General features: G+C 40.2%; 1 protein-coding gene across 1 annotated transcript; it reads right to left on the bottom strand.

Annotated features, from left to right (window-relative positions):
* Positions 1 to 4,155: 4,155 nt before the first annotated feature.
* Tktl2 (transketolase like 2) lies at positions 4,156 to 6,282 on the bottom strand. The gene has a single exon (XM_042700788.1). It carries the CDS (start codon positions 6,280 to 6,282, stop codon positions 4,156 to 4,158), a length of 2,127 nt encoding a protein of 708 aa, XP_042556722.1.
* Positions 6,283 to 13,241: the final 6,959 nt, after the last annotated feature.

Here is a 13,241-nt window from a genome sequence, read left to right as displayed (position 1 = left end):
AAAATGATGTCAATCTTAGTCTGATGAATGCTTGGAAAGTGCACTTAAAATCAAAGAGAATAGTGAAAGGAAAGCTTTCAGGAGAAGGTTTTCAGGGTAAAGACAGTATTGTAGAGCAGCTCTCCATCTTCCCGTTCAGTATCTGAATGGCTGGGAAAGTGTCTTCGAAACTCCTGTATGTAGCTAACTTAAGCAGGAGTCTTAAAGTTAGATGGAAGCCAGAACCAACTATATTTGATTTGTTTATTGAGAAAGAAAATGAATTTTCAGATACAAGTGCAAAGCCAGGAGTTCAAAATGAAGATGGTTGCTATCATGAACATAGGTGACTTTCTGAGTCACTTCTTTAGTTCTCATTTCTTTAGTTCATGGAAAGAGATCACCAAATGGACATGTCCACCATCAGCGTCACCCACATACAGCCTGTGCAACAGGACAGAGCTCTATCCTTGGTTTAATTTCCACAAAAGTTTCTGTATTTGTTTCATACTGAGTCCTTCAAATCATGCAGTCTTATTTGTTGATAAGCTGAACATGATAGCATATCTGTATGCTCAACTACCAGGAGGCTGGGGTGGGAGGATTGCTTGAATCTATCAATTTTAATCCACATTAGACAACATAATGAGAAAGAAGGAAAGAAGGAAAGGAAGAGGGAAGAGAGAAAGGAAAGAAGGAAGACAGGAGGAAGGGAAAGAGGAAGGAAAGAGAGACATTTATCCTAGTATAAAAACTTTAGAAACTTTTATCATCACTCTAATCATCTTATCTCCTTTTTACCCACTCCACATAGGCCCTATTTGTATTGGATACCAGTCAAATTTGATTTCAGAATTATAATTTCGACACTTTCTGTCATAGAACATAGTATGTTTTGGCATCTACTCCCAAGTTGTTTTGTATCTTTATACTTCCATTGGGAGGGGCTTCAGGCATGATCTCAGCCTGTACCTCAGACCAGCTTCCTGCCTTAGCATCCACAGTCCTGATTCATTAGCATTCCAAGTTCTAAAATTAAAGCTGTGCATCATGACACCAGCTAAAGTTTTACAGTTTCTCACCAGTTTGGTTTGTATCTCCATCGCTAATAAAAGCTATTTACTCCTTGAGATGATGGCCTCACAAGTTGACATTTGCCAATTACAATGCCTTCAGCAATGAGCCAAAAAAAGTTACACAGATTTAAGATCATAAGGATGATGGAAGACAGGTAATATAATTGCCTTCAGCTCTTCAATTCAAATTTAATGTTATGGAAAAAGAAAGAAAAAAATCTCAAGCTAAAATGGATGATCTTTATGGGAATCCATGCCTGACACCAGAAGTTGCCATCTCTACCTGCTACAAATGGGTCCCAATTAACTAGACCACTTGTCTTTAAAAAAACTTATCCCCTACATACAAATTAAGGTTATTTCAATCAACAGCTGTAGCATACTATATTATGAATTTGCTTTTGCTTTTATGATATCTATTCTAACTCATTTCAATATAACTAATGGAATTAGAGTCAGATCAAATCTGAGAGAAATAAATTAATTCTGACTAAAAGAAGCAAATTCTCTAAAGCTCAGGTTACCATGCCCTAGACTGACCTAGAATGCAAATAGGAGTACATTTTGACCTGCACCTGCTCTTAAGATTTCTGATAATAGGAGAGTTTCTTATCTAATTTGTAGAAATTATCATCAGAAATAAGATATTAAGCCAAAAGGAAATGTAAGGTTTACACAGGAAGATTGTCTCTTAAGTCCTCTAGTTATCTAGTAGCCTCGACAATATATCTAAATAAAGTGAGTCTAAAACCAGTAAGCACATGGCAGGAATGTAAGAGATGACCGGCAACAATAAGTAAATAAATAATAAAGTTTATCAGTGATAGTGAGGATCTTACACAAAGGAAATCATATAGCCGTGCCTCACCCAGGAATCTTGTCACGTGTCAAGTAAAACATGTTTCCCAGTGAATCTAAACAAATTGCTTCGCATTGGTCTATCAAAAATAATCATGGAATTTTAACTTCCTCTGCTTTTATATGTAAAGTATAACTGCAGACTATTTTCACACATGAATGAGAGTCTTTACTGGGTTCCTTTTTAATGAGAAAGTTGATAAGTCCTTAACATTCTCTTGTGAAAAATCATAAAGCATGGAGACTTTTCAAAACTAGTAGTATACCAGGTAAATAAGTTGCTGTCATCTTTAGTATTTCTTTCTGGTGTTCATCTTTCTGTCAAGGGATTATCAGCAGCAAAGCTGAACAATAGTGGTGGGAAGGGGATGGGAGAAAAGAATGTCTATCATAACCAGCACTCACAACAGATCTTGAATTTAGACCATACTCAGGATGGCAAAACCACCTTCCATATGAAGGCTTTACCTCTACTGAAACTAGAAAGAAGATGAGGAGAGACACAATGATTAACTGTTAGTAGTTCATTAGGACTTCACTGGTTTTGTCTAAACCAGTATTTTGAAATGTTCCCTTGCTTGGCACTGAGATGATATCATAATTTAGCCGTGAGTGATAATATTGTGGACAGATGAGAAGTTTGCCTTCCTTTTAAAAGTAGAAGAATGACAATTATCAAACAGGATTCTAGAAAGGGTCTCAGTGATATGCCCAGGCAGATCAATGTTAGGACCGAAGAGCCTAGAAGGAGATTCCCTTAATTTTCATGCCTGTACACCACTGGGAAAGTCTTTAGTTCCCCATAAGACACATTTACCTCAGCTTGACGATTTTGAACCTGACTTGCTAGAATCACTTTAGTAATTTAGATATCTTTAGTGTAACGTCCTCAATTACTTTCAAAAAGCATGATCTCTCTTTTTTTTGTCAGTCACTGGGCTTGAACTCTGGGCCTGGATGCTGTCCCTCAGATCATCAGTTCAAGGTGAGCGCCCTACCACTTGAGCTACAGATCCTCAGATCTCAGCCTCCTGAGTAGCTAGGATTACAGGCGTGAGCCACCCATGCTCGGCTTCAAACTACATTTTTAAGATGTATATGTAAATAAAGGACTAAAATAGCCAAAAAAATGTTAACATAGAACAAATGTAGAGGAAGTAGAGGACTTAAACTCCTGGATATTAAAAATTGATGACAATGAAAACATGAAACATGGGAATAAGAATAGTCCAATGGATGAACAGTAAAACACACCCACACATGTAGAGTCATCTGGTCCATGAGATGCCAAGAGTATCATTTATATATACACGGTTAAAAGTAAGGGTTCTGCTTCAGGGACTTCTTTTCATCTTATTCATTGTAGTGACTTAGCCCTGACCATGTTTTGTCAAATTTTTTGTTGGATGATGTGTCTCTCTCTGTTTTATGTTGGTACTTATTACAATTTTATCAGGGAAACCAAATCACATATGCACAACAGAAACTAAGACAGCTTGTTTATAAATGCTTTATTATACTATTTTCCTTGTGTTGATCAATATAATCAAGTTAGCAATCTTGCTTGGTCTTGAAAAAGAAAAAAAAAAGAAACTCACAGTCCTGAATTTTCACAGGACAGTGCATGCACTATGCAACCTGGAACTAGTTTTGTTTTCATTTCTTTACAGAATGGCACCTCCAGCAGTATGGGCCATCCGAGTAACTTTCACTGTTATTCTTATTGCCCTTAGACTTCGGAGGGGAGATAAACTTGAGGACACTTCAAGGCAATTACTGTCAAACATCAACTGGAAAATTCCAGGTGTAGAATGGCCATTGAATTACATGAACATTCAAACTTGCTTCAAACTCTGGACTAACAAAGGCTACAATTAAATTCACATTTTCTTAGTTTACAAAGAAATGATACACAACCCAATGCTATATAGTCTTGCCCGAAAACTTTGTATTAGATAAGTGTCTTAGTTCCTATTCTTCAACCTAAAATTTTATAACCCACTTTAATCATTCAAAAATGATTAGCTTATAAATATATATATAAACATAGATACACATTTATAGTCAGCTTGTGATTTGAATTTTTGAATTAGAAATTATGGTGCTAAATAGCTTTGCTCTTAAATATGCCCGACTATACAAATAAATATGATGGTTACATACAAGTATAAATTGAATATGGAGACTCCAGTGTTTTAAGACCAACGCAAAGAGATTTAGAGTTGTTAAGAAACGAGCTATTTTAGTTCTTTAAAGTATATTTCACAGCTGCTATGATGTGTCTGGCACTGATTCCAAACATATCCAGCAATTCCCCAGGTTTCCCACTTCGAGGCAGCTCTGTCACCGCCAGCCGATGAACGTGGATGTCGGGCTCTCCAGAGACGGCTGCACACACAGCTTCTCCAATGCCACCTTCTAGGTAGTGGTCTTCCACGGTGATAATCCGGCCACCTGTGGCTTTTGCATTGGAGATGATGGTGGCAGCATCCAATGGTTTAATGGTGAATAGGTCAATGACACGAACAGAAATGCCTTGCTGGAAAAGATCATCAGCAGCTGCTAAGGCTTCATGGAGAGTAACTCCAGCTCCGATAACTGTCACCTTGTCCTGGGCACTCTGGTGGATGACCTTGGCCTGTCCGACCTCAAAAGGTTCATGTGGGGTATAGATCACGGCAGTTTCTGGCCGACTGGTCCGAATGAAGCACATTCCCTTGGTACTGGCAGCCAGATAAACAGCGTGCTCCGTGGAGACGGCGTCGCTTGGATAGAAGATGGTACAATTGGGAATGCTTCGGAACATGGCCAGATCCTCTAGCGCCATCTGGTAGGGTCCATCTTCACCAAAGGACACCCCGCAGTGAGAACCAATCAGATTGATGTTGGTGTCCGAGATGGCACCCATTCGGATCTGATCGAAGGCGCGGGTGAAAAAGGCAGCAAAGGTACTGGCAAAGGCAATGGTCCGCCCTCGTGTAGCACACCCCAGAGCCACGCTCACCATGTTCTGCTCGGCCATCAGACACTCTATGTAGCGCTCGGGATGCTCTTTCTTGAAAATCTCGGAGAAGATGGAGTTCTTCGGGTCACAGTCCAAAACAATAACTCTTTTGTGAGCATGGCCCAGTTTAGCCAGGGCCAAACCAGAGGCTTTTCCGGTGGCTATCTTCTCGCCCAGTCTGTAAGCAGGAGGCGAGGCCATTTTCACGTTATTGGTGTTGATCTGCGGCGAGTCTTCCACGGGGGCCTTGGGTGTGAGACGGCGGTTGGATCTTATTTGACTCTCGAGGGATGCGATAACTGCATCGGCTTGCTCTTCGGCGTCCTCCATGTGGGGCACACCCCGACCCTTGAAGGTCTTGGTGATGATGGCGGTGGGCTTGTTCTTCACTTGCGCTGCTTGCCAGAAGGCCTGGCACAGCGCCTCCACGTCGTGGCCGTCCACCGAGTAGGCGTTCCAGCCGAAGGCTTCGCAGCGCCGCCGGTACTCGTCGGTGCGGTGGCCCGGCGGGGCGGCGCCGCTCTGCCCCAGGGGGTTCACGTCCAACACCGCCACGAGGTTGTCCAGGTTGTACTGGGAGCCGAAGGCCAGCGCCTCCCAGACGGAGCCCTCCGAGGACTCGCCATCTCCCAGGAGGCAGAACACCCGGTAGCTGGCCTTGTCCAAGTACTTGCCGGTGAAGGCCAGGCCGCAGGCGGCGCCCAGGCCCTGCCCGAGGGAGCCCGTGGCCACGTCCACGAAGGGCAGGCGCGGGGAGGGGGGGCCCTCCGCGGCACCGTCCGTGTTCCGCGGGGTCGGCGCGTCGGGCTCGCGCGCGCGGCCCGCCTCGGCCCAAGCGGCGTCCAGGAGGGGCGCGGCGTGGCCCTGGGAGAGGACGAAGCGGTCGTTGTCCGGGTGTCGCGGCTCCGTCGGTTTGTACCTCATGGTGTGGAAGAAGAGGACAGACACCATCTCCGCCGCGCTGCAGCACGACGTAGGATGCCCGGAGCCCGAGGCACACGTGGCCCTGATGGAACGGATCCGCAGGCGGTTGGCCACGTCCTGCAGCACCTGCACCGTCTCTGCGTCGGGGTTGGGGCCCTTGGCCGTGGCCATGGCGGTGCTCTGTCCGTTGCTGCGGAGGGTGCAAACGTAGAAGTGTGAATGCGCATGCGCGGCGCGCGGTAGGGCGCCTGCGCGGTAGGGCGCCTGCGCGGTAGGGCGCCTGCGCGGTAGGGCGCCTGCGCGGTAGGGCGCCTGCGCGGTAGGGCGCCTGCGCGGTAGGGCGCCTGCGCGGTAGGGCGCAGAACAAGCCAGCTTGTCATCATGTGACCACCACGATGCTGTGTCACTGTATGCCCTACCTACGCCTGCACGCAGGTGCATGCATGCATGGCTGGCCTCCGTGAGGCTTATACCACCTCTCTTTGTCACACACAAATGAATCTATGATGATGATGATGATGATGTAGTTGTAGAAAGACATTACAATCCCATAAGCCGAGTTATGAGTACAGTGCTTCTTGGTCAATGTCACCCCTTCTTTCATCCCCCCCATTCCCGCCCTGTCTCTGCCCTCCAGTTACATACTATGGTTCATATTTTTATATGTAATGTACACTGAATATGACTCCTGTTCTGGCTGGCACGTTGGCATTGTCAAAGTAATTAAATCCCTTTCTACCTTGGTATAAATAGTGAAGGGCCCGCATTCTTACATGTTCTATGGAAGCTAGGGCTGAGATCGTGCCTTTCCTTGATGAACAAAAGCTGTGTGGGAGACATTCTTTTATATTAGAACAGTAAACATTAATAGATCCAAAGTCATTATTAACCCAACCAATATGGCAACACTTTCTCAACAGGGACTTTCTCAGAGCAACTAAAGTTTCTGAATCTTAGATTAAAAATAATAAAATAATTTCATCACAGGAGGAAAAAAACTCAAACTACTCACACATAGAACGTCTAGAGCCTTTCTTAAGAAATTCCATTATTACATTCAGGAAGACAGCTCGAGTACTCTACAGGAACCCAGTTCAGGACAAACCATTGATACAACATTTGTTAGTCAGAACTGTCCACTAACTGCCGAAAACAAAGAGGATTTGGATGCTGCAACTGTCATCAAAGATTTTATTTTCGTTGATCTGTCTTCACCCTAATAAAAGTCTCCTCCTTTGCCCCATTTTTTGGTGTTCCTGGACATCTGTAAGAACTTGATGCATGAATCACTGCTCAAACACATTCTTTAATATTTTAATATTTTTCAGTTTGCTTCTAATCACTGCTACTACAAATAATTTTCAAAACAAAATTAATTAACTGAAGTTGTAAAACTGAATTTTTGCCTGTGAATTTTTCTGGTAACCAAAGATTTGCTATATAAAAAAAGTGAAAATATAATGGCAGCATCATTCTTCCCTATGCTTTAATGTTAGAACCCTTTGGTTCTCAAGCAATAATTCATAACCTTGATTTCACATTAAAATCAAGCCCAAAAACATAATTGAGTTCCATGCAAGTTGACTTGAATTTTCGGAACTTGAGAGAGTATATATTTATATTACTTTTTTTTAGTGAATAGTAGAGTCTCAGATGTTAATTCGGGGTCTCAAATTTATTAGGTAAGAGCTCTCTCACTTGAGCCAGCTCTACCCCTTTCTGTTTTATAATGCAGTCACATTTTTCTTTAATAAAGGGCCAGCTTCAATCTATGATTCGTTTATCTATGCTTCTCACATACCTAGGATTGTAGAGTACATATCCATGTCCAGATTGTAGAGTCTTTATTATTTTAATTTATCCATGAATTTGAGCATTAATGTTAAGAGCTGATAATCTGGTTAAATCAAGATTAGGAACAAGAACTTCTCGACATTGGTGTAGTTTAAAATCATCTGGGACACTTAGTTAAAAATTATCATGTCCAGGCTTCACACCAAGTCAATTAGAATATAAGCAATTTCAAAAGCTCCCTGGACAATTTCAGTGCATAGGGCTGTAAACAACTTAAGAGACATTTGTGCTAATCTGTATATTTATACTGCTTTACTTTATATTTCACAAATATATTTCAACTAGCTTTATCATGACTGTCACAGTAACAGTGTGGCAGTGAAGATTTTAAGAAAAAAAAAACCTAAGGAAGAAATGTTGAAGTGACAAGTCCTCAAGCATCATACTGCATTCATCACTCCCCATGACCTTTACAAATTAGTGCCTGTTTATCTTTCTAAAAGCAAGTGGTAGAAAATGCAAGCATACTAGACTAAGATTGGCAGTAAGGAAGATGGATATTACAGGATTACAATAATCAACAAAGCTAAGTGTGGCACAAACACCTCTATTCCCACCACTCAGAAACAGAGGCAGAAGGATCCTGAGTTAAAGGCCAGCTAGTTATCTTGATTCAAAACCTTTCAATAAATAATATGATAATAATAATGATAACAGCAGAAGCAATAATTACAGCATCAAAATAGCAAGCTATGGGAAACTATAGGAAATACTTTTAAAAAATAGCATACTATAGGAAAACAGTGACTAGGAACATAGGTATCAGCAGTTATTTTGACTGAAAAATGCTTATCTATATTACTGGTAAACACAGTGTATAAAAACAGCCTATGAGTTAGTGCTCACATGAAAAATAGATAAGAATAGATTCTTCCATGTAATTAAATTACTATGTAACTATTTCCTGAAGTATTAAATAGAAAGGTTTTGACATTAGGAAGGTCAAATTTGTTAAGAAAAGAGTGTGGTCGCAGAGATTTAATGCCCTAGATAATGAGTAACAGTTTCTCTTAGTGAGACTGTGTGGTTTTTTTTTAACTATGTAGAAAACATCACTTTGTAAACTATTGGTAAAGAATGCATGAAGTGTTGTTTTAATGTTTTTAAAAGGAAATGTGGGAACTATATATGTGTGTATATATATCCTTATTAATTATTTTTCTTAAGTATTTTAGTCCTCTGAAATACATTTTAAATGGCATAGTTGTGAATATTTAAGTATAACGTATGTACAATTTGATTATGTAGAATTACTCAATGTGACCAAAACACAACTTAGTCAAATAAAAAAAAAAACATAATACCAAATTGAAGGGCCTTATTTAGAAGTCTATTACTAAGAAAAGGTCAATGAAAGTTTTTAAGGCAACATGCCAAAACCTCAGTTGTCTTGGAGAAGAGTACATTATTCAGTTTGGAAGTTCTTTTGGAAACCAGCCAAATATTTCCCACAACTAGGAAAGAATTACTCATTTTTAACATTTTGGTTTATTCTCATGAAGTAGGGATTAACATATTCAAGTGCCTGGGAAAATACAACAACTACATAATTGTCATGTATACTGTAAGAAGACTGAACTAGAGAGGGCTGTGACAATCTATGGAATACAAGTCCACTGAAAGGCATTCAAAACTGAAAACCTTGGGGACATTTCATTGGATAAGTAAACAGTGCCTCCAGTCCTCTTGCCTTTAGTTGGTTCTTGAGGTCGGATCCTGCACTATGATCTGCTATCTACATGTAGCTAGAATTACAGGCTTGTACCTCTATGCCCAACCCTATGCCAATTTTGACTCCTGATTTAATGTCCATTTAAAAAAAAAAAAAGGAACAAAAAATTAAAAGTAAAAAGCAAATTCCCTATCATATCTTTGCTTATATTTTTCAGTACAATTTCTTTCATACTATGTAGAGTATGCTAACAGGTGCTTTCAATAAAAATAAAACCTAGCAAGATCACTGACACCATAACTATGTGGAGAAAGTGGCATATAAATAGCAGAAATGGATAAGTACAATTTCTACTGGGCTGAAGTACTGAAAACAGAACATGTTATTACCAATTACTAACGGAGGCCTACCCACTTTTGTAAAAAAAAAAAAATGTATTTTTACTATGTGAGAAGTTGAAAACACTGAATTTTTACTTACATATTATCTAAACCATAGAATTGTATTAAATGGCAGTTAATTCCTCAAATTTTCCAAGGTTTGAATTTGGTTGAATTTAGTAAACAAAGGGGGAAGATGCCACTATGCCTTGCCTCAAGCTTATTGAGGAGGGTTATTTCCGTGATAATTATGGCCAATATTATTATTGTTAACCTACTTTTCCTATGGTTTATAAATTGTATTTTGGAGGGAGAGAAGGGAGAAGAAAAAGATGTTTAGAAAACTAAGCCTACCTTTGCCCCTGTAGACAAGCACCATTAACTGAAGACAAGCAACAAATAGTATTTAGTTTCCCATGCCAGGAATAGGGCAAATGAGAATAACTTCTATGAAAATCTTCCTTCCTGATAAACAGGAATGAGTATCAAGGAACTGGGATGTCTTCTTTTGATTCTTCCTACCACAGTCACTGTCACTACAACCTTTGACACCAGAGGAGGTGATGGGAAAGCCTGGGCAGCCATCTTGTTGCCAAAGGCAACATACTTCAAAATGAAAGCTAACGTTGGCTTGGTATGGTGGAACTGAAGGTAGAGGAGTTGGAATACATCATAATGTTGTGCATTCACAAACAGCCTTTGGATCACTACTTCCAGAATATTCACTAAGAAAACATTAACCTGTGACTTAGCCTCATGGACTGATTTTCCATTATCTACAACTGAAAGCATTCCTAACAGAAAGTAGGTCATTGAAGCTTCTAGAACTCTAATAATCAAGGGGAAAGAAGCAATTAAGAAGTTCAGAGTACTGAGATCTGAGGATTGTGGTTCAAAGCTAGCCCAGGCAGAAAAGTCTGTGAGACTCTTATCTCCAATAAGCCACCAGAAAAACCAGAAATTGTGCTGTGGCTAAGTGGTAGAGTACTAGCATTGAGCTGAAGAGCTGAGGGACAGCTCCCAGTCCTAGAGTTTAAGACCCACAACTGACAAAACAATAAATAAAGCAATGTACTCATTACCTGACTTATGTAAATGCAACCACCTTTATAATAGTAATACAAAAATTTTAACTTTCAAATAAATAAATATAATACAAATATTTAAAAAAAGAAGTTCAGAGTAGAAGAGAAAAGGAATGAGTCCAGTTTGCTAGGTAGTTTTTTTTTAATTCCATGTATTTTTGTATTATCTTTACATAACTGTACTAGAGTGTTTTAATTCAATGTGTCCATTTATGAGTATAATTCATCTTGATCAGTATCCCTTTAATAATTTCCAGAGAGCCATGTAGAAGCAATTTTTGTAAGCATTCTGCCCTCAAAGTTCCTATCTAGTTCTGCCTCCTGAGCCTCAATCTCTGTGCTGGGATGCTCTGTCAGACACACTCCCCACAGCTCCATCTGAGGCACCACAGAAGGAAAGCCACAAACACATCATGCTTTCCTGCATTTATGTTTCTTCTTTCAAGGGGGTAGCCCTTGAAGGTAGCCCCTTTCCAGTGTGTGGAATTCTTCACCTTTTGTGGTGGGGGTGGTGGTGATGATGATGGTCTTCATCTAGTTTTCAAGTTGTTCCATGAGTTAAAAGTCTCATTCCAGTTATTTTTACCAGAGCTTCAGAAAGGTAGCTCCAATGGTGTTTGAAGTTCATACCCTATGCAAAGCAAACCATGGACCAAGTAGCCCTGCTCTCATCATTCACCCCACTGAGGAACACACCTCCAAATGACCTCTGAGGACCATGATGTGTGGGATTCTTTTTCTGCTTAGGTGGTGCTGAGGAATTGAACCCAGGGCCTCATGCATGCAAGGCAAGCACTCTACCACTGAGCCACCTTCCCAGCCCTACATGTGGGATTCTTAACCACCATTTCTTACTAGAATGGTGGAGCCATTAATAAGAAATCCGTCTCCTAATAAAATCTTAAATTGTTACAAACCAGCAAAAAAAATCCTATCATTAAGACTGGAGATGTGACTCAAGTAGTAGAGTGATTGATTGCCTAGCAAGTACAAGACCCTGAGTTCGAAGCTTAGTATCACCAAACATTTCATTGTTACGGCTACTTAACATTTCTAGAGATATTTCATACTGCTCTGTGAAACACACGCCATTTGCATTTGAATGGTCTAAAAATGAACTTTTAAAAACACATCAAATCACAACTCCCTTTCATATGGAGCATTAACCTTGGTTTTGAGGACTCATGGTCATCATTTTAAATACTATTATTCTGTATTGAAATTCAATCACATAAATCAAAATAGCTAGTGAGAATAGTGTCCAAGGAAGGTCATTTCAAGCATCTTTGTTTGGAATAAATGTATCCTTTTATTACTGTACTTCAGTATATTTTTCAGGTTATATGGTGTGATAATGAGATGACAAGGGAGAAAATGGAAAGTGATTTAAGATTATTTTGCTGTCACATAAGTTTTCAGATTATAGCGAGGTCCTGCCTTGTCAGGCCGCTCTGCTGAAAGACCCTGCATTTTATTTTGTCTAGTCATTGGCTCAATTGTTGCTCTCGACTGTAAAATTGAAGTCAGCAACCATCTCAGCCAGCTGACCTCTACAGGAAGAAACAAAAAGAATACAAGAGGCCAATCCATTTCTCTTTCAGGAAGGGACTCAGAAAATTCAAATTTCACTTCTTATTTTCCATTAGTGAAAACTGCACTCAATATAAGAGACATTGGGAAATGTAGCAAACTGGCACTGTCTGTTTTGACTTAGAGTAGAAAATTATGAAGACAATTTATGGCAAATATGTCTCAACTCTTGGACTGTCTCAAGAGTTAGTATTTTGGCTGTACTGTGTAGACACAAACACTTATTCTTTACCATTTTCTCCAAGCCAAAATAATTCATCTGCAAAGCAATGAATTTCATGCTTTTGAACCAAGGTAGATTTGTCATTATGTATTAATGATGTGTATTTCTTATGATATACTTGATAGAGGACAGTCTTTATGTAACGCTCTGCAGAGGAATGAAAGCTAGTTTTCCCTGTATTTGTAATATGAAGCATAAGGTGGGAAGACAGGATTACAGCCCATGTCCATGAGCATTAAACAGGCAGAGGTTCAAATGCTCTCTCTCTCTCTCTCTTTCTCTCTCTCTGGTGAGCAGGAAGATGTGTGGAAGGGAACTCTCTGACCTAAGCTTTGTAAAGAGAGCAGAATATTGGTCAGATTAATAAGGGAGAAAGTCAGTGAGCAACATTATGAGTGAGGAAAGAAAATTTCTACTCTGAAAGGAAGGAACAATTCATGCTGAGAAAGTCAGCAGTCAAGCCAGAAATCAGGGGTTGAAACAGAACCCAAGTGGGTTGTTTTGGTATTTTGTTGATTTCCCTTGCTTTTGGATGGAGGACAAAGTACAATGGAAAGCTGTTTATCATCTGAGGGTCTTGACTGTAGGAGTGTTTT

This window comes from Dipodomys spectabilis, unplaced genomic scaffold (genome assembly GCF_019054845.1).
Source record: "Dipodomys spectabilis isolate Male_0828 unplaced genomic scaffold, ASM1905484v1 ptg000009l, whole genome shotgun sequence".
Taxonomy (NCBI): Eukaryota; Metazoa; Chordata; class Mammalia; order Rodentia; family Heteromyidae; genus Dipodomys; species Dipodomys spectabilis.
Note: the sequence above shows the minus strand (reverse complement) of the source record. Positions and strands in the feature narration are given on the sequence as shown.

Excerpts from the sequence above, each read along its gene's own strand:
- Tktl2 (XM_042700788.1), bottom strand. The coding sequence starts at position 6,282 with ATGCACCTGCGTGCAGGCGTAGGTAGGGCATACAGTGACACAGCATCG.